At 42.3% G+C, this 27254-nt stretch overlaps 2 protein-coding genes across 3 annotated transcripts; one reads left to right on the top strand and one right to left on the bottom strand.

Annotated features, from left to right (window-relative positions):
- Nucleotides 1-3514: 3514 nt before the first annotated feature.
- nfyba (nuclear transcription factor Y, beta a) lies at nt 3515-9272 on the bottom strand. Of its 2 annotated transcripts, none has more exons than XM_069671195.1 (7): nt 9197-9272; nt 6910-7003; nt 6677-6807; nt 5892-6089; nt 5380-5458; nt 5176-5255; nt 3515-3887 (listed from the first exon to the last, which is right to left on the bottom strand). In XM_069671195.1, the coding sequence occupies exons 2-7, from the start codon at nt 7001-7003 to the stop codon at nt 3855-3857; spliced, it is 615 nt and encodes a 204-aa protein (XP_069527296.1). In that variant the 5' UTR covers nt 9197-9272; the 3' UTR covers nt 3515-3854. The 2 variants fall into 2 exon arrangements, with proteins under 2 accessions (XP_069527296.1, XP_069527297.1); XM_069671196.1 differs by lacking the exon at nt 9197-9272 and adding an exon at nt 8897-8997.
- On the top strand, nt 9202-26645 carry LOC138599887 (thioredoxin reductase 1, cytoplasmic-like). Its single transcript, XM_069671642.1, has 16 exons — nt 9202-9396; nt 10484-10579; nt 12789-12861; nt 13831-13951; nt 14079-14244; nt 14342-14457; nt 14530-14755; nt 14832-14871; nt 15798-15800; nt 16823-16905; nt 18170-18246; nt 18336-18492; nt 19813-19920; nt 20040-20135; nt 23623-23757; nt 26580-26645. The coding sequence occupies exons 1-16, from the start codon at nt 9202-9204 to the stop codon at nt 26643-26645; spliced, it is 1758 nt and encodes a 585-aa protein (XP_069527743.1).
- The last annotated feature ends 609 nt before the right edge of the window (nt 26646-27254 follow it).

The following is a 27254-nucleotide window of genomic DNA, read 5'->3' on the forward strand; positions in this document are numbered from 1 at the left end:
CATGTTTAATATTTGAAATCGATGTGGCCACGACGTTCTTCTGACGTTCTCCTCACACCACAGGAACATCTGGAGAGATCATCTTTAGAACCATGACACAATCAGGACTTTGTTTACTTTTGTCTGAAGGGGGAATCAGGCCCAAAATGTCTTCTAGTCTTCTCTTAAGGGAAAAGGCAACAACAATTCTGACTCCCATACACAAGCCTCTACAAATAAATCAGTGTATGATTAACACTGAAAGAGCGCACAAGCCAGCTATCTGCTAATCAGTGCTAATATATAAATAAAAGAATAGTATTATGTGAGTGTAAAAACTGTGCGTCAGACTTGTTGGACGGTCTGTTAGTCCAATAAAGCGCACAGCAAGACAGATTATTTGTTCAGTGACTCAATTAGCTGAGTTGACATCTAGCAGCTCCCACCTGTCACTCAAAGAGGCCACGCCCCTAATGATGCATCACTTAATATAATGTAAAAAGGTGAGTTGTATAAAGATTCTCCCCGTACAGTTGTCATGAAGAGAGAAATGAGCTATAGAGAGCCAAACTGTTTTTTGTACCAGGCTGTAAACATGTTTATTTCTGCTGTAAAGTTTAACATGGGGCTCTATGGGGACTGACTCACTGCTGGAGACAGCCTCAAGTGGACACCAGAGGAACTGCAGCTTTTAATTTCTAAGCCTGGAGGAAACAGCTTGTTCCATAACAGAATAGTAATGTAGTAGATTTTCATGCACTGAGAAATCCCAGCACAGCTGTATGTCTTGTATAATTATGTCAGTTGGCAGTTTCCTCTCTGATGTTCTTCCTGTACAGAGTCATAGATCATGCAGTCGAGTTCAGGATGCCTCCACCCCGAGCTGTGTCCCACAGGTGTGGTTAATGTGTATGTTGTTAAATATAGTAACACTTGGAAAGTTCAAGGTGTTTAATTTCAGCTCAACATAAACAGTCATGAAGCTTTGACTGAACAATAAACATGCACACGCAAGAGGAAATCAAAGCTCTTTATCATATTTTTTTCCATCACCAACTTATAAAATGATTGTCTGTTTATCTAAAGGATAAAATGCACTCCTTTCTTTATTACATTTTCTTCTTCCTTTAAGATATATTTAAAGCATGTATTTTGATGAAATGTCCCGTAAGAGCATAATGTTTGACCACAAGGGGGCAGTGTGCCTCAAAGCCACACAGTGCTTTATAAGACATCTGGTGGGAATAAGTATGATCCAGCCGAGGTCATGTCAGACAGGTGAAATGCCTGGTGATGACTCAACTTGACTCGTCTTCCTTTGTCCTCTCTCTCTCTCTCCGTCTCCTCCTGATGTGTTCATGTGATGGTGTTTGGGTTGGCAGAAGAGAGGACGAGAAGAGTCAGCAGCTAAATGCTGGTAAATTGTCTCTGTCTGGCAAAGTCTCAGACTCGGCTGGATTAAATTGTTATCTTAGTGACTGACACAGTGGAAGTGGCTGCTGGTTAAAACTCTCAAAACCTCCTCTGGGAACCAGATTCGTGGGACAACTCAGGAAATACTGTTAAACACATCACGTTCTGCTTTTTGGTGTGTTTTCATGCACCAGTATGTGTTGGAAATATCTTTAATTTCTGTAAAGGAAGTTATTTTGTCATATGCTAATTTTATTACTGGGTAGTTTATGGATTATTAACTTCAGCTACTCTCTCCCTACCTCCTGTAGTATCATGAAGGAATTATGAATGATCAAATAGATCACTAGAATTAGGTCGACGATGGACGTGTGCCTTTCTCAGGACACCGTGATGTCACACACTGATGTCCTTTAAAGCCTCAAGTTTGGCCGTCGCCATCTTGTTTTTGGTGAAACCAGAAGTGACCCTTTTTGAATAAGAGGGGGAACACTCATTGGCCCAATCCCAATCTCCACCCTAAAGCCTATGGAGTTAATTCTGTGTCTTTATTATGGTATCACACAGAATCCAAAAGTTTTGCTTGCGGTTTAGCTGACTCGCGTGGGCGGGACCTTGGCTGAAAGACGTAAGACACGTCTCTGTTGGCCAGTCTCGATCTGAGTGACAGCTTGGCAACATCCACGGTTCAACCCGGTTAAGTGGTGACGTCACACTTCCGCATTAAACTGTTTCCGGGTTCCAAGCTGCTTCAACGTCTCCTGTTTAAGGAGACACGCTGCAGCGCTGTTTTCCTCGCCTTCTCTCTTTTGTCTTTTGGATATTAAAGTAAAACCTCTGGATTTGCATTAAAACATTTTTAATCACAAATTTATTTTATTTCATAAAAAATGTGTCTGACTGAACTTATTCTGTTTGATTGCATAATAAAGACACAAAATGAACTCCATAAAAGTAAAAGCACTGAACCCTCAAGGACTTTAATGAAGTCAGGTGTGCAGTGTGTGAGTCCGTGAGGGTTTGAGAACTGTGTAAAAATGAGGCATGGGACAAACTATCATGACATCACACGTTGCCTGGAAACAAGATGTGCCATTAAATCTAATAAGAACAAAAGCCGACCTCCAGCATGTAATTGTGTCTTGCATCACAGTGTTTACATATTTTAGTCAGAGAGAAGTTATTTTTAATCCTTCGAGAATATTTAACTGAAAATCAAACATCTCTAAATAAAAAAGTACAAAACTGATTAACTAAATGCTTTCACTTACATAAACCTCTTTGCTGCTCCTGTCACCCAGAATGCTCACTTTGTTTACGTTTAGTTTTTTGTTCAAACTTGTAAAAAAAAAGTAAAAACATTTGTTTACATTTAGTCAGGCGCGGGGCAATCACATGTTTATACGTCACCAAATTGGCTATGAACTCTGGGTAAGTCCCACAGGAACGTCTGCAGATATGCGGAGTCACGGAAAGCACGTAATTTGGCGTCGACAAGTCTGCATCAGAGCCTGATTTTTCTCTGAATGGGAGCATCAGTGACTAAACGAACATCATGCTGTGTTGAAGAAGACTTGAAACTAGAGGTTGAGACCATAAAATCATTAGGAACATATTTACTGAGGGAATAAATCAAGAGAGGAGTAGGAACATTTTCCCATCAGTTTTCATACAGTTGAACCTTTTTGCCACCTGTGAGGTCGCCCCCTGCTGGTCATTGCAAAGAATGCAGGTTTAAAGCACTTCTGCTTTTAAAATCAAGAGATTTTGTCCACTTTTTATGTAAAATCTGTTTTTGTTCTTCTTCTACTTCAGATCTGAAACATGGAGGAATACAGGAAGTAGCAGCAGACATAATTTTGTGACACCAGAGAACAAATGGGATTGCTTATGTGAGAAATGAAAAGAACATTTTAAACGTCTCTTTTGAATTTTTATTCAAAGGATTTACATAACATTAAAGCACATGATACAGAGTGAACTTACAAAAGAGCTGCATGATCTGATGAGAAATATCAACACGGCTTCTCTCGGTTCAAACAGAGAAGACGATCGAAAATAAGCTTCCAGTACAACACCTCCCCTCATCAACCCGCCCGCCCGCCCGCCCGCCCGCCCCCGACAGCCCCAAAGAAGAAAATGCATAAAAGCAAACACATTAACACACACGCACGAAAATAATCAGACCACTAAATAATGTAATAATAAGACTAGCCTTTAAAATAAAGCCTCAATTTCCCAGCTGCTTTGGATGCACTCCAAAACGTTTGGTACCTCACATCTAGAAACTACACGTTCTACTCAACAGGTAGTGATTTCTCTGTACATGAGGGTTTCTGCAGACCTCTCTCCCCCCTCCTCCCTCCCCTTCATCTGATGACCTTGTTACCCTGTGGCAGGGTCGGAGGTCACCCGAGCGTCAGAGCCTGGGCCTGGTCAGGAGCCGCTGTGTTCGGGGCTTGTCACGAGAACTGGATCTGCTGTACGGTGGGAATCTGCAACACAGACACAGAGTTTATTTAGAGATGGCGTTTCTCATTGTCTTAAGAATTTATAATCAATTGGCCCACATCAGTGTCGGAGCTTTAACCCTTTAAACCCTGTGACAGAAATGAGTTAGAAACAGCCTACAGTGGTAGTTTTGCTGCTGGGGAAGTCACTTCTCTGAGTATCTTTAAATGCTTCATATCCCTGAAGTCTGTTCAACCTAAGCTCTCTGACAACAACGCTGCAGCCAGTTTGTTCTCCTCCTGAAATTTCCGCCCCGGTCCGGAACGTCTGTGTGTGTTTTGGCCTGCGTGATCCCGCCCTCTGCCCATTTCGTCGCCCAGGGTTGCCAGATATGAAACAAATTGGTGCGCCGGACTCCTTGCTTGTCATTGTCAAAGCGCACGCCTTGCGCTAGATTAGGCTCAGTGTCCTCAACCTGGCAACCCGCTTGAGCTTTGTGTTGTACTAGAAGCGTATCTCTGTTTGGAAATAGCCGAGTGTGGGTGGTGGAGCAAGTGAGTGAGAGACAGGAGGTGAGGGTGTGCGCATGAGTTACGGGAGTGATCAGGGATCAGAGCGGATCAGCGGAGAGTGTTGAATGAAAATAACAGAAGGACTGTACAGAAAGGCTGTGTGTGTCATAAAGCCACATACTCCTCAAGACTGAAGCCGCGCTCGCGTGTGTTGCTTGGTGCTCGCTGCTGTGTGTGTGTAAAGTGACGGGCGTTAGCCCCGAAGCTAGCGGTAGCTTCTCCCCTGTCTCCCCTCCCCTTGTCAGTGTTACATATTGGTCCTTTAAATATTCCCGTCATTTTAAGTCTGTACATTTTTTATTTTAAAGATGTGTTCATTTTTGTGAGCAGAGTTGTTTTGATACTGTCGTTTGCAACTGAAATACAGGTTCTACATTGTTGCTTTTGCTTATTGTACTGTCAGTTCTTTGAGTATCTTTAAATGCTTTATATCCTTCAGATCTGTACAGCCCTGAAGGTCATCTAGGTTTTGTAAGTTATTCTTTATCTATTATAGTTTTCATTTTAGTTCATTGTAAACAGATTTAGGTCGCCACCTGCCTCCCGAGGGTTTGACCATGTTCTCCACCAAATGTAACGCAACGTTTTGACATCATCAACAAAAGTGAAAAGTCCGAACGCAAAAGACAAGTCTTAGCTTTCGGTGGCAAAAACAATGAAGGCTCTCGCTATTTTAGTTTTTACTTTGGGTTGATTCAAACAGGGTCCTATAAAAAAGGGTTAAATCTGTGCTGTAAATGCAAGCTCAGTGTGTAGTTACCTGTTGATATGAGGTGGTGTACACCATGACGTTCTGCTGCTGACCATCTGCAGTGATGATCCCAGCTGGCAGTGGATTTGCTGATGAAGGTAAAAATATGTATTTTAATGGGACAGAACTTCAAACATTAAGATCAGAAAAACATGTCAAAAGAAGAAGAAAAACTTCCTAATTAAATAAATAGATTTAATTAATTGTACGTACTGAAGTTTTCATCTGTGAGTTCGTCTCCCAGGCCTTCTCCCACGGACACCCCTGGGATCCCTTTCTCCCCCTTCATGGCCTGGAAAAACACCAGAGAAGAAGAAAACATCACGTGTGTGAACATCTGGAACTAAACAAGAACAAGGTGTACGCAAGAAATAAACAAACTCTTTTAACAGCTTTGAGCTGTTCGAATAACAAGTGAAGCAAATGTTTGTCTCCTGTGACTCGCGCCAGTTTGACAATGGGATCATTTGTGTTCAATCGAATCTGTTCGGCACAACCAACGTATATTCGCTTTTCCAGATATTTTGGAAAACAGGAAATTTCTGGGTGACGTACCAGCTCTTCTATTTTCACCACCTTCTCCAGTGACAGTATCTTCTCTGTCCCTCTCTGAAGCCATTTTCAAAATACTCTCACTAACCAACCGGTCGTCAAATAAAACGACAGCCTGGTATTTGCTCCTTCTTCTAAATATTTCAACATCTGGACCTCCGTTTGTGTCTCACCTCTCTGAACTTCTGCAGGTAAAGCTTCAGCGGCTCCACGTACATGTCGAAACCCAGCGTGGACATGGCGAACAGGATGTCCTCGCCGTTGATGGTCTTCCTCTTCTCCTGGTGGCAGCGCTCGCTCGCCTCTGACGTGATGAAGCTGATGAACTCGCTCACACACTCCTGCACGCACTCCTTGGCGTCTTTCGCAATCTGTCGGGGGGGAAAGGAATAAATTACAGAAAGGAAGATGGATGTTTACTTGTGTTAAAGTACAAGTGACACATGTGTTTCCAAACGAGTCAGATGAGGACTAATTTTCTTCACAATGTTGAGGTCTAATGGTCTATGAGTTAGAAAAAGTTCTGCATTTCTCCAGTCTATTACGTCAGCCGGCAGCTGTGGCTGATGCAACAGGCTGTAAAGGCTGAAACATAATCCCTGCAGGCAAAAATCTTCAAACCACCAACAGCCACCAAACTCCAGTGACATTAAGAGTCATTTTAACTTGCAGAGTACAGTAGCTGCTTGTCTACGACTGCCTTGAGCTGTGAGATTCTGTGCGTTATTGTGTGACTTTGGTGTTATAAATAGCTAGCTGGGATCCAACATGATATTTGTGTCAGACATAAAAACATTCGATGAATGCAGCAGCAGATCAGCTAATCCTGTGTTCTGTGAGTTAAACTGCTGTTTTTGTCAGTGGAGTTTGGTGGCTTTGAGGAGAGCAGTGAAACAGCTGTTTCTGGTTTAAAACAAGCATCTTGATCTAAAAAGATTCCTTTCTCCCCACCACTTACCTTTCCAGTCTGAGGAACGGCGTTCTTCATGATGCGAGCGACGTTGGCGATAGGAAGGTAGATGTCCTGCTCCCTGAAGTTCTCCTTTACACCACCGTCATCATGGTCGTTTAGACTCTCATCCCCATCGTCTACAGAAAACAAACACAGTCAGAATCAGCTCTGTTTGATCTCAGCTTCAAAACAATTCTGATGCCCGTTATCTGACGATCAGCACTGTGGCCTGTCCGTACCATCTTGAGACTGGAGAACGTAGTGAGCAGCGGGCATGTACTCTCCAGTGATGCCCAGCTGGGAGGCGTCGGTGGTTGAGCTGTCTCCGTCCATCTGAAACACAAACGCAGTTACACAAAGCTTTGGCAATATTCCTGCAGAGCCTGAACGTACCAATCATCCTAAATTCAGAGTCCAGGGACTGTATTTGACTTGAAGCTTCCTACACAATCTGGTAGTAGGGCTGGGCAATATGACAATATTTATCGTTAAAACAATATGAAAATGTCCAACGTATGTGTTTTTCTAAATTGTTTCTACCATGATGTTGCCACTTCAATTTTTCGTCACTTTGACAATGCTTTATGTTCTAATCCTTGCACACCGGAGTGAACCTGGAGTGAACCATAGAGGGAGTCGCTGTAACATGGACATTAACATGCAGAAAATGGCTCAGGCTCAGTCCAAGTATTTAATTCACACAGGATTATCAAAAACGGGCTGTACCATGTGGTTATTTCATCAAGACTAATTATTAGTTAAATTACCAGAAAACATGATGTATCGTGATATATATCGTTATCAAGATATTAAAAATCCTATACCGTGATATAGGATTTTGGCCTCATCGCTCAGCCCTAGTACCAATCATCTTAAATACAGTCCAGCAGGGATTGTTTTGGCATGAAACTTCCCACACAATCAGGTAGCATAATCAAGTTAATCAAAACCAATGTAAGACTTTGAGCTAAAGGATTAGCCTGACTTCTGGAACCAGGTTATGATGTATAAATGCACAAAACATGACCTATTTCTAAGGCGACTGGCTTCCTCCTTACTTATGTAACTTTATTAATCTGAAAAATGCTGGAAGCTACAGTCTTCGCTCTGTGACCCACTCGCAAGGCTTTATTTTGCCATCAGTCCCTAAAATGGGGAAAGGGGTTTTAGGTACGCCGCTTCTGCTGCTTGGAATCTGCTTCAGGAGGATTTGGGTCTGGGGAGCTGATCTCTTTAAATCTTTTTAAAAGCAGATTGAAGGCGTTGGAGGAAGATGCATCAAGTTGTAGATGCTTTGATTAATGACTTTCTGCTATGTGACCCAGAACATGCTGACTTGTTTTTTGTGTTGTATGTCTGAAACTTTGTTAAAATGTAAAAGATTTTTTTTAAATTTCAATGAGGCTTTTCCTGGTGAAATAAATTTAAATAAATAAATAATGGCAAGGATGCCCAGAAAATACGATCATAACCAGGGTGCTAGTGCGCATATCATTTCCACGACTAAAATGTACAGAATTCTGACATGTAAATGTTATCGTGAGCGTTCGTAAGTATCCACTATAAAATCTTATATTTTAAGTAAGGTAATACGTTACAATTAAACAACCATGTGTTTTGCTTTGTTTCTTAGCGTTCCTGTGAGGAACTGGCAACCGCAGCTGACCTCATTATTCATACACTCACTGACTTGGCAAAAAAGCGGGATGGTAACGTTATTGTGCCAAATTTCCATTTTAAAGATACCAACTATTTTTGTAAGGAAAGGCCTCTTTTCATTATTTAACTAATAATTTCAGAGGTAGAAAACGTAAGCTGCAAAATATGATTCCCCCCACCCCCCTCCGCTTTGTATTACACGCTGTTTGTATGATGAAATGTGTTTGTGTGCTCGTGCAGGAATTCAGTATAAAGCACGACGCTGGGATTGTGAACTAGCTGCTTGTGTTAGCGCGGTTAGCATTATAATATGACACATTAATGTAAAACCGTGCTAGTTAGCCGGCTGTTAACCCGAGGTTAGGTCAGTTTACTCTAGCCACAAGCTAAACACAATGATATGTGTTTAGCTCGCGCATGCTAACAAGCCGATCTAAGCCGCGAGGTGTTAAGCTACCATAAGCTAACGTTAACCAACAAACAGGAGCTAGCTAACCACCCTCTTCGCTCCTGTTAATGAAACTACTGATTACAGGATAAGAACAGAGGCTGTCCAGCTGGGTTTACCTTCTGTAGTTAACCTATTCAGGCACATAGTGTCCCTTGAATACATTTTCATTGTAAATCCAGAGCGACTCGCGCCCACAGAGACTGCCATGGCCTGTTCTTTGTCGTGCAGAGCTGAGCAAGACGTGGCCGGGGCCGAAGCGTTAAATAGTAATTTTATAAGTTTAACCCGCTGGATACTTCCTGATGAGCAGCCCTCATTCACTCAGACAACAAATAAAAAATCAGACAGAGACGGACATTTCCATTCGAGCTAACGAGAAATCGGTTAGCAATCATTGGCCGGAGCCAGGCACAAACCTGCAATGAAGCCCTGGTTGGTTACCTTCCTGAGACGGCTGTTTGGTTGGACAGAAAATGGCTGCGAAAGGACCAGTCCCAGCGCGGAGCAGGGGATGCAGTACCGCCGCCGGACGGCAGAGGGTTGCGATGCGTTCAGGGACTCGTCGAAAGCTCCTACATCTCAGACTCGAGGCAAATGCAGCAGTGGAAACAAAATTGCAAGGTATTGTGAAGTTAAAAACATGGCTTTTCTTTGTGATATTCAGATTCAAGTGGGAATTTTACATGCTTTCTTTTAAAAGATCAATAAACGACAGACTGGGGCGTTAAGTTGTAATATAACATTAATGTGCTCCTGTAATTCCTACATTTATGGATGCACTAGAAGGCATCTCTTCTAGCCTACATGTTTCATGTGCAAATGTTGCTTTACTTTGAAGAAATCTTCCCATGTTGTTTGCTCTAATGTTTTTGAGGGAAGTGCTGCATCGAAGGACCATACACCCTCAGAAGGCATGTTCATGCTTATTTGAAGCCAATTGAGGTCAATAAGGCGAGTTGTGTTAAGTAGAATTTTAATGCGAGTGCAAACATTTTGGCTTATTTTTTTCTAATTTTTGAGGAAAAAGTGGACCGTGTTACCCTCATAGTCTGGTTACCCCGAACAGATTTTCCTGCTAACATAAGTCACAGTTAATAAGTATTGTATTGTATCTGTAGGTTTAAGAGTTTATAAAGTTTATTTCTCTGCTTTTGATTGACATTGTCTTACTGAAACCTGTCCCCAAAGGCAGCAGCTGTTTAAAATCAGCGTGATATTTAAGCGTTTCACCACAAGATGTCACCCTGTCACCGTAAAACAATAAAGTACACTCTCCATTTCCTTCTTTGTAAAATTGCTCTTTTAATGCCAGTTACCATGCACGTATTAATGTAAAAAAAAAAAAAAAAAAACATTTTGACACTACTTTTACTGCTTTTTGAGCTATTTATTTTATATTTCCAATTTATGTTTCTTTCATACTTTGGTCATAGATATTGTAATAAAATATTTATCTTGAAAACAGAAATTAACATGGTTGATGTGTCAATGATGCTTTAATTTCAGTTGCAGGTTTACTAATGTGTGTAATCATTGCTGCAGTACTTTTCATTCAAAAGTTGTCATTCAAAGCTGCGTGTCCCTTTACGTCATCCAGTGCAATCAAGCCTGCAGTCGGGAGCTCAGAGGCCAAAGTCCCTCCTCACTAAGCATGTTTGTGGCTTTTATTTTGTAGGTCTGTGCTGCCAGTTCTGAAAGCATAGGAAACTTCAGAGTCTGGAACGGGGCCCTCACTGGGGCCTTATGACTACGACCTGCTGGTCATTGGAGGGGGGTCAGGAGGTCTGGTTCTGGCAAAGGTCAGCTCAATTATTACTTCAAACTGCAGTCAGTCACAGAGTTTTTACAGTCTGTGGATGTGTCTTCTGCTGGGTTTCTTTTGTTCTGTCTGAGTTTTAAGCTTTGAGACGAAGAGCAACAGTAATGACATGAACAGTGTGAATCTATTTGGGTTCATGCATATTGAATGTGATCTTTTACACACACTATTAGAGGCAGAGCAAATGTAGAATCTATTTACTGCTTTCCTCATACATTGATTTTATTTATTCACTGTTTCTGCTGTGCAACATTTCGATAAATGAGATCTTATTCATGCATAAAGCAACACTAACAAACATCACATTATATACACATCTCCAACAGACAGCAGTGTGCTTGCAACTTATCAGCTTACAGCCAAAGTAAACTGTCTGCATGTTCAGGAGAGCTCAAACAATTAGTCAATTAAATGATTAGAGTAGATGTCGTCTTGATTGGCAGTTGTTTTTATTTCACAGACGTAAACAAATAGTCTATAGGGAATGATTTCCAGACGAATCAATGATAAAAATAATTGCTTGCTGTAGTATTCAGAGAATAATAAAGTAATCATTGCTCACAGGTGACAACAAATGAAAAAACTGTATGATAATAAGTCGCCCAAAAGCAACAGAAAGAACATTTACAATAATGGGGATATAAATTAACAACATATGGAATTTAAAACCACCAAATAATTATAATAAAATGAGAAAAAATGAATGTATAATAAATAAATAATCAATAATAATAATTAAGTTCTTAGATCCAACTTTACAACTTTGCATGCTCTGCACCAAACAGCAGATCGACTCCGTTAATGACTTGATAGCATAAAAAAGTGAGGACGAAGACGTTAAAGCTACTGTGAGGAGCTTTTAATTTGTGTTGAAAGTCTTTGTCCCCTGTGGACAAAGTGGTATATGATAATGACTAAGGGTCATGTGGTCGGTTAAAGGGCCAGTTCACAGATTTTCAACCTCAGTCCTATCATGCTATCATGGGGAGCTAATGCCGTTATGGTAGAACAAAAATACAGTTTGGCTCTGTGCCTTTGGAGGACGCTATCCGCTTCTCCGATTGGGCCTGGAAAACCTCCGTCAGACTCCGTAAAATGCGCCATCTGGCGGAGGCCAGGGAGCTCGCTAAACTACACTCCCTTATCTAGGACGCCCGCCTCCGATGTCATGTCTCGTTCTGAATCGTCAGGTTTGAAATGTAGACTGCAGACCTGCAGATGTTTTAGACGATCCACCGGTATATTCTCGTCGTATTTCGGATTCCGTCCCGCTCTGAGCCGTCGCCAGCAGTGAAAACGGCAGTATTTCACTCCAGCGTCGGTTGCTGGGCCATTCCTTTCAGAGGGGGGGCGCAATGCATGCTGGGTGTTGTAGGAATGTAGAATGGGCGAAACCACAAACTGTTTGTACAACTCTCTCCACAGCTATTGCTTCTATCGATTACAGAGAACACCAGCTTGACTGATAGTGTTTTTTTCCAGGGAAGAACTGCTCCTTTAAGAGTTCAAAGTAAACTTGATCTTTTTAATCTTTTAATGCAACAAATAGATATTCCCAATAAACATAAATATTTGTCTAAATGCTCATAAACACATTTAGATCCAAGAAAATACGGGGGAAAAAAATTCTCCTTTATTCACGTTTCCTTTAACTTCTGGCTCAATTTTCCTCATTTACACATCTTTATTAATGCATAGTATCTATTCCACTTTTGTTTTGAATATGCTGTAACAATACTTGGCAGAGATGGCTGCCATCCTGTATTTATACTGATTATCGTATTGGGCTTTTGCTACCAAAAACATGTCCACAAATGAGGACAAAGGGTCTAAATTGAGAAGAATAAAAGTGTAAATAACCCAGAATGACTTCCTGTGCATGCATCCAGCTGTGACTCCTGCTTTTCCTTGTTGTTTAGAGGACACGCCACCAACTCTCCCTCATAATTACTGCTAATCCGGTCAGTGAACGCTCAGATCATTATCATATTAATGGCCTTTATGCTAATGTTTTGATCTGTGAGCAGCTCCAGAGAAGGAGTGGAGATGTGATGAAGGAGGCAGGAGCTGCGGTTGTTGAGGAGGACAAATACTTAACCTGTTTCAATATTTAATTCCCCTCCTCCTCTCGTGCTGTCTGACTCTGCCGCTGTCATTTATTCTGTTTGTCTCTCCTGTTGCCCCTTCAGGAGGCTGCAGGGTTGAGGAGGAAGGTGCTGATCCTTGACCTCGCCGCTCCCTCTCTGAGAGGCACCAGAAGGGGTGAGGGTTTAATGCTCAGTCTGAAGAGTCGGCTGGGCGACTATGAATCACCTGTGTTCTCCTTCTCTTCTCCAGCCGTGCAGACATTCTTTAACCTCTTTTCTCCCCTCCTCTACTTTCTCATCTTTTTTCCTTACCTTTCTTTTCACTTAATACCAGTCCTTTCCTTTCCTTACACTTCCTTATTTCACCTTCCCTCACTTCATTTGACGTCTCCTTACCTTTCTTTCTTTTCTTTTCATTCCTTTCTTTTCCCTTCCATTTCCTCTTCTTTGCCTTCATTTTTCCTTTGCTCCTTTATTTTCCTTTTCTTTTCTTTACTTTTCTTTCCTTACCCAACCCTTCCTCTCCTCTCTCTTCTTTCCTCACCTTATCTTTTATTTCCTTTCCTTTCCTTTGTACCTTCCCTTTCATTTCCTTGCCTTATGCTTTTCATTACCTTTCTTTTACTTTGCACCTTTCCTTTTTCTTTTTCCTTTGCATCTTTCTGTTCCTTTCCGTTGTTCCTTTCCTTTTATTACCTTTCCTTTCCTTTGTACCTTTCATTCTCTTTCCTTTCCTTTCCTTCCCTTCCATTCCCTTTCCTTTGTACCTTTCCTTTCCATACCTTACCCTTTCTTTCCTTTTCTTTGTTTGTCCTCCTTTCCTTTCCTCATCCTACCTTACCTTACCTTTTCATTTATAAAATTGCTTTCCATTTCTTTCCTTTCCTTTTGCTTCCTTTCATTACCTCACCTTACCTTTCCTTTACCTTCCTTTCACCTCCTTCCCTTGCCTTTCTATTCCTTCACTTTAATTTTATTTCCTTTCCTTTGCACTTTTCCTTTTTTTCTTTTCCTTACCTTACCTTACCTTTCTTTTCCTGTCCGCACCTTACTTGACTTTTCCTTTCATTTCATTTCCTCTCTTTCCCTCTCATTGCCTCACCTTACCTTACCTTACCTTACCTTACTGTCTCTCTTCCTCCAGAACTCGGCGGTTCCAGTCTCAACGTAGACAACATCAGGAAATTTCTACAGCATTCGTCTCTTCTGGGTAAAGCCGTTCAAGACTCTGAGAAATACGGCTGGAAACTGCGTGGTACCACTGAGCGTGGTAATTAAAAAAAGATCATTAAAATTAACTGTCTGGAAATTAATGATGAAAACAGCTTGAATTACTGCAAGAAAGAAATCCAATAAGTACCAGCACACAATATTAATCATGTGTAACTAGAGTCTGCTTCCTCTGCGTCCCTCAGCGTGTCACAGCTGGGTGGAGCTGCTGGAGGCCGTGCAGCAGCAGCTGAAGGCTCGCAGTGAGGAGTTAAAGAGGGAGCTGAAGCGATGTGGAGTCTTTTATCTTAATGCTCGCGGAGAGATCGTAGAGCCGCACACAGTGGAGGTCAATCCTACAGGGCCCTTTCTTACACCCCGTAATACTGAGAGTACATTAATAAAGCACTGTAAGCTATTTTCTTTTCATTATTTTATTCAAACAGGTGACGGATATGAACGGGAGGAAGAGGCGTCTGACAGCAGAGACTCTGGTCATCGCGACCGGAGACCGACCTCAGTACCTGGGCGTACCTGGAGAGAGAGAGTTCTGCATAACCAGGTGACTGCAGACTCTGATTCCACATGTGGCACGTTAACTAAACTGTCTAAACATAATCACTTCCCTCTCCAGTGAGGACCTGCTCTCCCTGCCTCATCCCCCCGGTCGGACCCTGGTGGTGGGCGGGTCTGCAGACGGGTTGGAGTGTGCCGGCTTCCTGTTCGGCCTCGGAGCGCCGGTCAGCGTGATGCTGCAGCCCGACCTGCTGCCGGGGTTCGATCGGAAGATGGCTCAGAAGATAGAAAACCAGATGCTGGTCAGCGGAGTGGATTTCCTCTATCACTGCTCACTCTCCAAGGTGAGTGAGTGAGAGGAATAATATGATACTGAAGATATCATGTTTTTTAATGTGGTCCTGTTTGTCTCTGTGTTAGGTGGAGCAGACTGAAGGTGGCAGTGCGGATGTCGTTTCAGGTATGGCAGCTGTTGCAATCATTTTTATCAGGAGCGTAAAATTTTTTATATCTAATTAAAAGTGCTGCGTGCTACAGGTACACAAAAGGCTCGATATTTGGATTTAAAAGTTTAACATATCTCACCATAATTCTTTGTACGGAAGCCCTGAGGGGACATGCATCCATTCATTTTCTCGAGATCTGGACTTATTTATTTCATTATCTTGAGATAACAAAGATGGTTTTCTCGTGATAACGGGTAACTTTCCGGCGAACTACAAAACAAAACAACAGGCTGGTCACTGTGATATTACAGATCACAATGAGCACACTAATGAGGTAAGTTGAGCCTGTTTCTGTTTGTTTTGTGCTTCTATGAAGTTGGGGATACGAGTTATGATCATCTGACGTTACGGTGGTGCAGCGTTTTTTTCTCATGATAACGAGAAGTGGAGATCTCGAGAAAACAACCATAAATTACTCAGAGTGCAAACAGAGTAAATAACATGTATATCTGCTTAGGGCTTCCACACCTTTGTCAGATCTCGACGTTGCTTTTCTTGGTAATAAACTCACAGTTAGATTATACCTCTGTACCACACAGACAGCCAAGGACATTATCTTCAATAATTTTGCTCAAATATTTTGAGATAGCTGTTTTTCCACTTAACGTCCTCACATATTTAAACAATTAACTAGGAAATATTGTACTTTTTAGTGCGCCACATTTTCAGTAAAATCTAAAATGCACTTTGAGAAATATTAAACCTGCAGCTGCTAACATGTTTGCATTTTAAAACCTTTAAACAGTTGTGGCAATTTGTCATTTTACTTCTTTAAATTGTAACAACAGTAATTTTCTGTCTAAGCTTCTCAGACAGTTTGATTTAAACTTGTTCAAGACCCTGAAAGATCAAAATCTCCCCCTCAAGAAAATATCAGAAGAAAGTCTTTGTTTTTTCTTTCTGATATTTTCAGAACTTTTTGTTATAATTCTTCTCTTTACTGAAAATGAATGTAATGAAGTATTTTTCCATGATTAAATGAGCACTTTTACCTCCTCTTCATCAGAGGCTTTGATGTTCACCGTTACATGATTTAAAGATCAAACAAGATTGATTTTATGTTGTAGTCGTGTAGCCAGCGTTTCCAACGGTACCAAACGCATCATGTAACATGGAAAAGATCAAAGATGCAAACTGGCCCTCGACGTTCTAATTCATTTGACTGGTCCATCAATAAAAGATGGCTTCCTCTTTGAAGATTTAACTCCTTTACAGACTTGGAACAATACCTTGTAAGGCATTTATTATTATTCTTTGTATTGCTCGAAGCTTTGTCCTTCATTGTGTTAAAGAAACAATATCCAAAATGAATAGATTAGAATAAAGAGAAGGGTTTTATAATAAGCACTTGAAGGTTCTTTTCTCTCCTGCACAATCCCTGCTATGTGTTTACTTATTGTTTACTTCAAACACCTCCTGTGTGCTGATAAGATAAACTAAAGAACTGTATGAGTGATGTTTTGAAATAGTTTAAAGCTTCTTAAAGGAAAAGAAATCTACTTTTTTCTCACTGTCTGCAAATCCCATGAAAAGAAAGTGTTGTGTGTATCAGAAGCCTGATATGACTAACTCCATTGTTGTCCAAAGACGATTGAAAAATTAATCCGCCGCTTAAAATAGTTCCAAACAAATACACTTCCTTCTTCTGTTTGTGTGATGTTTAATACAACAGTGACCAGCTGTCTGTGGAGATTACAGAGTATTTTCTTTTAAAAGTCTTCAGTAGGAACAAGTGGGCTTGGAGCAGAGAGCCTGAGGCCGATAAGGGAACAGAACGTTTTGAGAAATGGACTTGAACACTTTGTTTGGATATCACAGGATTCGTTGATGTCAAAGAAAGTGTATGAACAAGAAGCTGAAGTTTACATCATCTATTATTATTTTATACAGGTGACTCTGCAACAGCACCGCAGCAGGTTTCCAGGAAGAGACTTCGTGTGACCTTCATCTCCAAGGAGGGGCAAACCAAACAGGAAGACTTTGATACAGTGAGTCATCTATGTCCAATTAATCTTTGAGTTCCTCTTCCTGTCATGGGGACAAAGAACTGCAGAAAGCAGCCTTGATTTTTAGATTTGAATGACAAATCCCTTTTTCTCACCAGAAACAGTGTGTTAGATTTTTCTCTTCAAAGCCACCAGACTCCATTGGAAAAAAAGAGTTATTTTAGCTCACTCAGTAGTTGCTGAACTACTGCTACCTTAATCAGTTAGTTTGTTGATTGATCCATCACATGCCGTATTGATCCGAATATAAGACAGGTTTTTTCCTACATCTGAAAAAGTTTAAAGGTCAATATACGTTCACAACAGTAGACGGCGCCACTTATCCACAAAGCGAGTGTACCAGCTGTCACTCACAGCTGCACAGCCAGGGGGATGAAAGATGGACAGACATGGTGATCGTCCGGAACAAAGCGGCTCCAAAGTCGGCCAAGTTAACCAACAACTGAGGCGGAGTAATGACGTCAATTTAAGATAATGGTTATCAATGCAGCAGCGACATTAAACAACTGTCAAGCAGCCAAGAAATACGGTGTCCCAGAGGGTTATGTCTGAAGATGGTGAGCCCAAAAAGATGGTCTTAAAAAGGCTAGCAGTCTTAGCTAACAGATGCTAACAGAGAAAATCGTACCGTGCTCCTCAAAGCGGCCGCTTACAAGAGACTGACAGGAGAGTGTGTGAGTGTGTTACTGAAACAGAACGAAGGTCTGCCCGTTACCAGAGCTGTAATCCAGCCGTTTCAGGACTGCTCTGTAAATAATAATAATAATAAAAATAATAATTTAAATGTGACAATTGAATCTAAAGATCTTGAAAACACATTAAAATAAAATAGTTTTCTTTATAAAAAAACTAATTTTGTCTACAAAAAGTCTTGAAAAGGGGGTCGTCTTATATTCGGACCGAAACGCTATTTGTGTAACACACAAAGACACAAGCTCGCAGCAGCGGTAGATCAGCAACTCCTGTGTTCTGCAAGGTAAAATTACTGTTTTTGTCAATGGAGTCTGGTGGCTTTGCAGAGAGTGAAGTAGTTAAAGACCCATCTATCTCCCTAACAAAAAGGTCTACCTCTGTAGGGATCCTTGTGAGAGACTTAAAATAACATTCTGAGCCTGTTAGTGGAAAAAACAAGAACTTCTGGTGGTTTTAACGAACTGTAGGAAGCAGCCTTGTTTTCAGATTTGACATTACTCTTTGGACAAATGCTGATGACGTGTACCTTGACGTGTTCTTTTGTGTGTTGTAGGTGCTGCTTGCTGTTGGAAAGAAGGCCTGCACCAGCGACATTGGCCTGGAGTGTGTTGGGGTGCAGTGCAGACAGGAGTGCGTTCAGCTGGTCTACACTCAAAAGTTTACACTCGACAGATTTATCTGTGACAGTCTTATTTGTGTGTTTTTGTATGTGTGCGCAGCACAGGTAAGATCCTAGTGAATGAGCGGGATCAGACCACTGTAGATCATATTTACGCCATCGGATCAGTGCAGCATGGACGCCCCTCGACCACAGGCCTCTCACTGCATGCAGGGACGCTGCTGGCCCAGCGACTCTACAGAGGAGACACCATCATGGTACACAGTTTGTATATAGTTATATTGCTTGAACTATTCTGAATCATTTTTGAATATTTAGGGTACACATGACATTTACCTTACAGTTTTTAACTGCTTCAGAAGATTGCTTCAGCCCGCAGATGTTAGATGGGCTGTAATGGCTGCAACGTAACCCTTGGAGGAAAGTGCACCTAATCAAAGTCCTCACATAGAAGTTCTTGTTTCTGTCACTAACAGGTTCAGATTGTTATTCTAAGTGTGTGACAACATTACAGAAATGATCCCTACAGAGAGAGACCTTCTTGTTAAAGACGAAGATGCTTTTTTATAACTATAAACAGCTGTTTCAAAGCCACCAGACTCCTTTGACAAAACTTGCAGGACACACAAGTTGCAGGTTTACCGCTGCCAAGCTAGTTGGTTTGTAAGTGTAACTGTGTGACTGTGTACGGTGTGTTAATTGGTTAGTTCAGATCCAACAATATATGTGTGTGAAACACACCATTTAAAAAAAGCAAACCACAAGATCATCCACCCTCGTGTTCTGTGAGGTAAAATTGCTGTTTTTGTCAGTGGAGTCTGGTGTCTTTGAAGAGAGCGATGTAACGGCTGTTTCTGGTTCAATAAAGCTTCTTACTCTCTAACAGAAAGGTCTGTCTCTGTAGGGATCCTTTCTGTGATCTTGTCAGCACTTGACGAGCACTTCTCAATAAACAAATACACTCATGGTCTTTCTGTATTTCCGTGCACACGATGCTGTAATGCATAAACTACGTTTACACGTGCTGGAGTGACATGAGAAATGAATAAAAATATGATTTTTAAGAGACACAGCAGGTAAATATATTACATCAGACAGGAATGACAGACGAGCGATCTCCCCGGATACACGGGATCGTTGACGTGGATACAGGGAGAGTAGGTGGTGCTTAATGTGGCCCAGGACACAGGTGCATACACACTGCCAGACGTATGTGGATAAATGCATCCCAGACCACCTCCGCATGTGGCCTGAGTGATCGGATCTGAATGTGTCTTCAATCCGTCCTGGGTGTATTTACACCTGTAGTTAAGGCTGTCCACCTGTGATCCCATCACGAAAACCACATGATAATTCCATCATGTGATGTGCTTTGATTCGTCACATTTACCACAAAAGATTATGTGTCAGCTCTTAAAACCTCTTTTCGCAGCTGATGCAATCTACTGAAGCAATTCTTAAACGTTATTCATACCTGTAAGTCACTGATAATCTCCAGATCATGTACAAATAGGACTCGTGTTAAAGGAACACAGGATTACCCTCTAAAGCATGGCGGCCTGATGTGTCATTCACAGTGTGATTACACCAATGTGCCCACCGTTGTCCTCACTCCACTGGAATACGCTTCCTGTGGTCTGTCTGAGGAGAAAGCCAATTTAAAGTTTGGAGAAGACAGCGTAGAGGTACACTCTCTCACACACACACACACACACACACACACACACACACACACACACACACACGTATACTTGATTAACAGGAGTTCCAGCTTGTAGAATCGTCTAAAACCACCTGTTTGCAGGTGTATCACAGCTACTACTGGCCGCTGGAGTGGGAGCTTCCTGCCAGGGATAAAAACTCCTGCTATGTGAAAGCCATCTGCCACATCCCCGACCATGTGAGTCTATTAAAAGCTGCACTTATCAATATATTTTAATGAACAATGGGTCAAATAAGACAGATACTTTGAGTTGATAGAAACCAAATAAACATTCATGTGACGGTGTGATGCATTCAGAGCAACTCAACTCCACAAGCCTAAAAGTTATAAAGAAGTCCTGCAGTCGCCGTTTAAGCTCACAAAATGTCCTTTCTGCCCAAACAAAAGATGCTATTTGATGACATTGTGAAGTCATGTGGGATCATGGGAGTTGTTGTCTTCCTTGGTAAACAACCACCTTTGTCTATGAAAATCTACCTGACACAACTTAAAACAGTTCTCTTTGGCGGCCCCTATGGTGATAAACGGTAATTGCGGGAGCACACTTCCCAGATATCCAGACAGTGCTGCATGTGTGACGTCCACGGTCGGCTCCGGTTGTAACTCTTGATTTTCCTGGCTGACGGTCGCTTTCCTTTTCAGACTGTTTGCTTCATCTGAGCGTCGAGTTTGTTTCTTCTTCTTTGGATTTTCACTTCTTGTTGAAGTTGTATCTGTAGTCATCCATCTTTTCTTTGTTTGTTCAGCCATAGTAGATTACTGTTTACTCGCAACACTTGCAGAGAGCGCAAAAGCAGCCGCTTAGCTCCGCCTACCCTCTCTGGCAGACCAACCACTGCTGGCTGATGGAGAACGTGTCACTAACTGGGTGCTGCTGATATTCTCAAACAGAAATGGCAGTAACATTATGCAAACTTGCTGTCTTTGTAATGTGGCGGAGTCTGTTTGCATGTCGCTGCTGAAAAAGCCTTTCAAACAGGAGAAAATGTTTTGTCATTACACCTGGTGAGGACGTAGGTCATGTTACATATATTCCCTTTAACTTAACATGGTGAGAATTTATTCATCACACAATATTTTAAAGCGTCTAAATCATGATAAACCGCTGCTCAGGTCTGCAGATGATTGGGTATCACTAGGCGACTGCTACTATAGACACACGTATAAGTGATGTGCAGCGCCTCAGCTGTAACACTTATATTTTAGTTTATTCCCTGCAGATATTCAGTCATAATATCACAAGTTCCGTATATTTCACACCTCATTATGCCTCCTACCCCTGGTGATGCAGTATATTTAGCTCTTCCTCAATTGTCTTGGCACTGATGGAGAGGACACATCTCTGCCAAGCTGCGATAACTGTGTTAATATCAATATTCCCTGCTCATCAACACTAATTATCTGTGTGTAAATTACGTATAATTTGGTCCCTCGGACGTTTTAATTGCACTTTATTCCCCGTCTGCCCTCAGTGATCATTATTGAAATACACTGCAGCCCTCATTAGCACTAAAGTAGCTTTTAATATCAATTAGTTTTATGGTTTTTAATCTGTTCTGGTGTGGAGGCTTTAAGTCAGTCTCAGGTTCAGCTTGGACCTGACACTGACGACTCTGATTCACCTTCAAGCTTGAGACATGAATGCCAGGGTGACTTGGACTCGGACGAGGTGGACTGGGACTCGATAAAGTGACTTTGGTTTACAAACAGAAGAACAAGACAAGACAGACATCATGAGAGTGACTCAGGTACCAGACCCAGGCCACATCCTAGGGTCTTGTAACTCAAACTTAAGGAGGACTTTAACTTGTTTTGTAACTCTGACTTGACTTGGGACAGGCTTTGAGGACTAGGCTCGATAAGACGTGAACTTGCTTGGACCTTGGTTTCACACTGAAGAACGACTACGTCATCTTTGAATCAACGACACCTACTGGGGGAACTGGATCCTAACAGACCCTGGCTTGTAAAGGATCCTAGAAATTGGGGACCAGGCTCAAGCTTGAAGAGACTTGGGACTTGATGCAGTCGGACTACTTTCTTATATGTCGGTGAGACTCTGACTGCTGCATTAAGAATCAGAGTCTTGGACATGGTGACTCGATAACTCACTAGACATGATCGCCATGGTGACTAGGACGTACACAGGTCTAAGACATCACTTGACTCACACGCTGAGGAAGTTGTGCCTGATTCAGGCTTTTAAAGAGTCACATGGGACCTGTACCAGGAACCACGCTTGCTAGACGTGTCTACAGTGGTGACTAGGACTCTGCTATGGAGGACCTGACGACGAGTTAGCTTTTTATTCATCTCTATCAACAGAAATCTGCGTGCAAGTGCAGTTAACAATCAGTTCTTAGACGCTGTATCTAAAATCAAACTCCATTATCACATCTCAAGTTGCTAGTCGGACTGTAAACAATGCAGCACAGGGAAAGGGAAGTCTTAGTTGGAAGTCCTTCATCGCTAACCACCAGCGAGTTGAAAAGTTTGCCGTCGCTCCAAGAGGATTTAACATCATCAGACGATAGCCGATGGGTTCAGAGATTGCCCACCGGCTATCTTCCAACTGCAGTTTAACTTAGCGAGTCACGGCCGACCTTTGAGTCTCCAACTGAAGCTGGCAGATATATCAGATAACTGATATTGGATATCCCAGGAAAGACTTCCTCTTCCATGCGCTGTGAATTGATTACAGTCCAACTTGAGACACAAGAATGGAGTTGAGAGAAAACATATATGAGAGGATTATAATGTGCATTTAAATATCTGTTTATAGATAATAACAATCTAAATCATCATCAGATGATTGCCAATAATTTACACCTTATTTACTCTCCATATGGACTGTTTTTCTGCAAACAAATAAAGCATGCTGATTGGTCAATACAGTTTAAATCAGGAGAGACTTCATTTGAGTGAACAATTATTTATTTACACGTTTGGAAAGATGTCTTAGCGATGTCTTCATGTAGGGTCAGTGAGGCCGAGAGCAGGCGGCGGCGTCTGCTGCTGGTGGTGGTGAAGAAAGGATGCAGGATGAGCTGAGGAGCTGCTCTTGGACGCTGATGAGATGGATTGGAGGAGGGTGGCAGTGATCAAGCTGAAACGACAAACTGACATCAGAGAGAGAACAGACTTAAAATCTTAGAGCAGCAGGATGATTGGTCGACAGAAGTCAAGGCTAAACTTAAAATGGTAAACACCCATAATCAGCTGATCATCAGACAGGAAGGACAGAGAGGGAGAGAGAGAGAGAGAACGAGACATGAATGAATGAGTATGAAACAGTCCTCCTGCTTGAACTTTCGCTGAGCAACATTTGGACTACAAACAAAAACCAGAGTGCTTCCAACACCAAAGAACGTGTGCGCTGCCTACACACTCAGATATCTGTCATAGAGGTTAGCCTCTGAGTGACTGGAACTCAGACAGAGACTTGATGACTCAGGTTTGACTCATTTTGACTCGACTTTGGGAATTTGGTTTACATCTAAGTGAGACTTACTTCTGATGTGATGTCGGCAATTCTGATTTATACACACTCGAGACTAGAGTTGTTTTTTACATGTGGGTCTCATTGTTTCCTTTTTCCTTAAACATCACAAACTTAGAACGCAGCCTTTTGGGACCTGAATTAAACACATCCCTGTCTCAACAGGAGCGCGTGCTCGGCCTCCACATCATGGGTCCCAACGCTGCAGATATCCTCCAAGGCTTCGTTGCAGCGATGAAATGTGGCCTAACTAAAGAGCAACTGGACGCCACAGTGGGCATCCACCCCGGCTCCGCCCAGGTCAGTCTCCCTCTTTATCCACACGATCACATAAACGCAAAACGGCTGCTTCTGACCCCTATTGATTTCCCCCTTGCTAACGATATCAATCCATTGTCACTTCCTTGATGTGCTGTCACGCTCTGCGCTGAGAGGTCAGTTTGCAGACATTACCATGTGCAGTCCTTGGAAAAGCTGAGCAGTGCGGGGTCAATGCCGGAGCAGCAGATTCAAATGAGCCTCCTGCTCTGATCGCCGCCCGTCTGAATTATTCATAGACAATATTTAATAAACCTTGTCGCTCACAGCCGGTGTCTGTGGAGGCTGACCCCACAGAGCATGAGCGGGTTAATACGTGACATCTTCAGACTTAATTAATCAAACATTCAATGGAGTGTTAAATGGAGGTCATTGGTCCAGGCGATGTCAGCTGAGATGAGTGTTGGGGTTGTTGGTTAATGGCTGGTCATAGATCCCCGCTGGACTGATTGATTGAGTCGATTGAGTGCTCTGTGGGAAGGAGGATACCTTTTATTGACGGCATGCTTTAAGCCTCAGAGGTCTCAGATTTACAACCTTATATGCCTCAAACTCATTTTTCTCCTTTTGCATTCAATCCTTTTTTGACTGATGTCTCTGCAGTTTAGGGAAAGAGAATTTAGCATCTCAGTCGCAGCTTTCCTGTAGCTGACGAAGGCTGCTAGTTAGCAGTGACAATAATATGACACCCGGCTTTTTTGCTTACTGGGAAAGGTTACACTCGGCATTCAGACCCGGTTCAATGACTCTGCAGTAGACCCGGGTAATTATCGCCTCGGCGCCGATCGGCATCGATGGGAACACAAAACCTGCGTGGACATGCTAATCTCCGCCCCCTTTCCGTGCGATACTATGACGCGCATTAAAGTTTCGTGCAAGCTGCAACAACACTGGCAAGACAGGGAGGTGAGAGAGCTTCTTCTGATCCGAGGGGATCTTTGTTGCAGAAAAGACATTGAAAGGTGTATACTCCACTGGCAATGGGAAAAGAGACGATCGGCATGTAAAAGCGGGTCTGAAAAACCTTCATCAACGCGCTAATCTTTGGTGGGAAAGGGGTATTTGATTTAATAACATCTGACAAAGCTTCATAACTCTCTTCTTTCCTGTTATGCTTCTCTAGTGATGGATCTTGGTTATTCAAAGTCTTGAATATGGTTCAGATATATGACTGAGGGAACCTGTAAAAGGAGGTTTTTATTCCATTCTCAGAACCGAACACAAAGAACCAACACAGCTGAATGTTTTGTTCTATCTGAGAGAAACTGATTTAGTTTGTGTTTATGGCATCAGGTAGTTTCAAGTGCTGGCAGCAGGAAACGCAGCCCCACAAGGGTGAACGTTTTGGCTGCACTGGTTACCAATTCCATTACAATTCATTTTGACTCATCACATACGGCTTTACACGGCCTGGCACCAGAGTGTATGAGTGAGCTTTTAACGCTCCACTGCCCAAGAAGGCTCCTTAGATCAGCCGCATCAGGCCTGCTGACCAGAGTCCAGGCTGCGGTCGAAGGGTGATCGAGCTCTTTCTCTAACCGCTCTGGAACAGTCTTCCACTTTATACTTGATCTGCAGACGCTGTTTCTGCTTTGAAATTCTCTAAAGACACATTTTTACAAACCTGCCTTTTAGCTGATTTTATAAGAGCTACTTTAACGTTATTGTGTTTCTTAACTTTTGGTTGTTTTATTTAACATTTTCTTTTCACCAATTTCCAACCTCAGTCCTATCATGCGATGGTGAGGAGCTAATGCCATTTACGGTAGAACAAAAATGCAATTTCTCTCTGTGCCTTTGGAGGATGCTATCCGTTTCTCCAATGGGCCCTGGCAAACCGCCGCCAGGCTGCGTAAAACGCGTCTTCTGGCGGAGGCCAGGGAGCTCGCTGAACTACTCTTCCTCAATCTAGAACGCCGCCTCCGATGTCATGTCTCGTTCAGAATCGTCAGGTTTGAAATGTAGACTGCAGACCTGAAGAGTTTTTAGACGATCCACCGGTATGTTCTCGTTGTGTTTCACTCCAGCGTCTCTCGCTGGGCCGTTCCTTTCAGAGGGAGGGGCGCAATGCATGCTGGGTGCTGTAGGAATGTAGAATGGGCGAAATCACGAGCTGTTTGTACGACTTTCTCCACAGCTATGGCACCAATTTCAAATATTTTTGCTTCCATCGATTACAGAGAACACCAGCTTTGACTGACAGCGGCTTTTTCCAGGGGCGGACTGCTCCTTTAAGAAACCTGCCTTTTAAGCCAACAGCTAATTTAATCCGCGCTCTGGTGTTATTGTGTTTTACGACCTTTTGCTTTTTTAATTAACATTTTCTTTTCTACAGTTGTTAAACTGTTTGCCTATTTTACATTTGTGATCGTCTCTTTTAACTTGTTTCTGGAAGCACTTTGTGCTCCTGTCTTGAAAAGTGCTACACAGATAAATTATTATTGTTATTATAATAGTTATTGTTATCTGACTTGTCATCTTTGTCCCCGACATAAAGAATCAAGGCTTCTCCTTCTTTTAGTTGAGTCGTGAATGAACGACTCTGAATGAATGATGATTGTTGTTAACATCATGAATCCAACACCCACTTCATGTCACTTAAATACTTTAAATAGACTTCTTGTAAGTGAGCAAATGAAAACGCTTCACGATCTTACACCTGCAGATCTCACAGACAACAAAATGCTATAAATGTTAAAGTCTCTTTAAATGAAGCAGAGGACAGAGTGAGAGATTTTCCCCCTCACACTCTCTCCTCACCTTCTGACACACTGATAAAGAATTGGTCTCTCGTTGCTGCACAGGTGCTCACCTCCCTGACCCAGACCCAGCGGATGTCTGAGGCCTTGATGATGAGGGGCAACTGCTGAGGTTAGCCCCCTGCTGTCAATCACAGTTGCTTATAGCAACAGTAAAAGACAGCAGGGAAGCTCCTGCGACCACCCTGAGGAGTGTCGGCAGCAGGATGGCGACCGACCATCCAATGACGTCCCCACCTGAAGCCTGACGTGCAGGCGGGCGGGGACCGATGCTCTGCTGCTGACACACTTCCTGTTTGCGTTTGTGTCTGTGCTGCTTTTTAGGTTAGTTTGCATTTTTTATGAATGGTTTGCTTCGCACATTGCTTTGAAATATACTGTACTATTAATGCATTTTTATGGCTCTTAAGTATAAAGAAGATAAGATGCTCCCCGAGGTTCTGGCCCTGAAAGCCTCTGTAAGCTTTAATACAGCTGAGTTTTTAAAGGCTGCAGGAGAGTGATAAGACTCTGGGATTTGATGCATTTACATGGAGTAAAAGCTCCGGCTTATACTCTCTGTTTTTATTGCTTTGGTCGAGCCTCAGGGGTTTTACAGCCTTAATTTCATGTAATGAACTAGACAGGGATTATAGAATTACCCAAATTAATAGTGTTTATCTGTGAATGCTCTCGCTTTAATTGATGCATATGGTGCCTTTATTGCGACATTAGGCCAGA

This window comes from Semicossyphus pulcher, unplaced genomic scaffold (genome assembly GCF_022749685.1).
Source record: "Semicossyphus pulcher isolate SPU_LCO1_2020_fin unplaced genomic scaffold, fSemPul1.0.p SCAF_20, whole genome shotgun sequence".
NCBI lineage: Eukaryota > Metazoa > Chordata > Actinopteri > Labriformes > Labridae > Semicossyphus > Semicossyphus pulcher.

Bases quoted from the DNA above. Each gene is read 5' to 3' on its own strand.
- nfyba (XM_069671195.1), bottom strand. From the start codon at position 7,003: ATGGACGGAGACAGCTCAACCACCGACGCCTCCCAGCTGGGCATCACT. The intron at 6,808-6,909 runs GTACGGACAGGC...TGTTTTCTGTAG, and splicing joins CGTTCTCCAGTCTCAAGATG to ACGATGGGGATGAGAGTCTA. The intron at 3,888-5,175 runs GTAACTACACAC...TCTGTGTTGCAG, and splicing joins ACACCACCTCATATCAACAG to ATTCCCACCGTACAGCAGAT.
- LOC138599887 (XM_069671642.1), top strand. From the start codon at position 9,202: ATGAAGCCCTGGTTGGTTACCTTCCTGAGACGGCTGTTTGGTTGGACA. The intron at 14,458-14,529 runs GTGACTGCAGAC...TTCCCTCTCCAG, and splicing joins AGAGAGTTCTGCATAACCAG to TGAGGACCTGCTCTCCCTGC. The intron at 20,136-23,622 runs GTGAGTCTATTA...CTGTCTCAACAG, and splicing joins TCTGCCACATCCCCGACCAT to GAGCGCGTGCTCGGCCTCCA.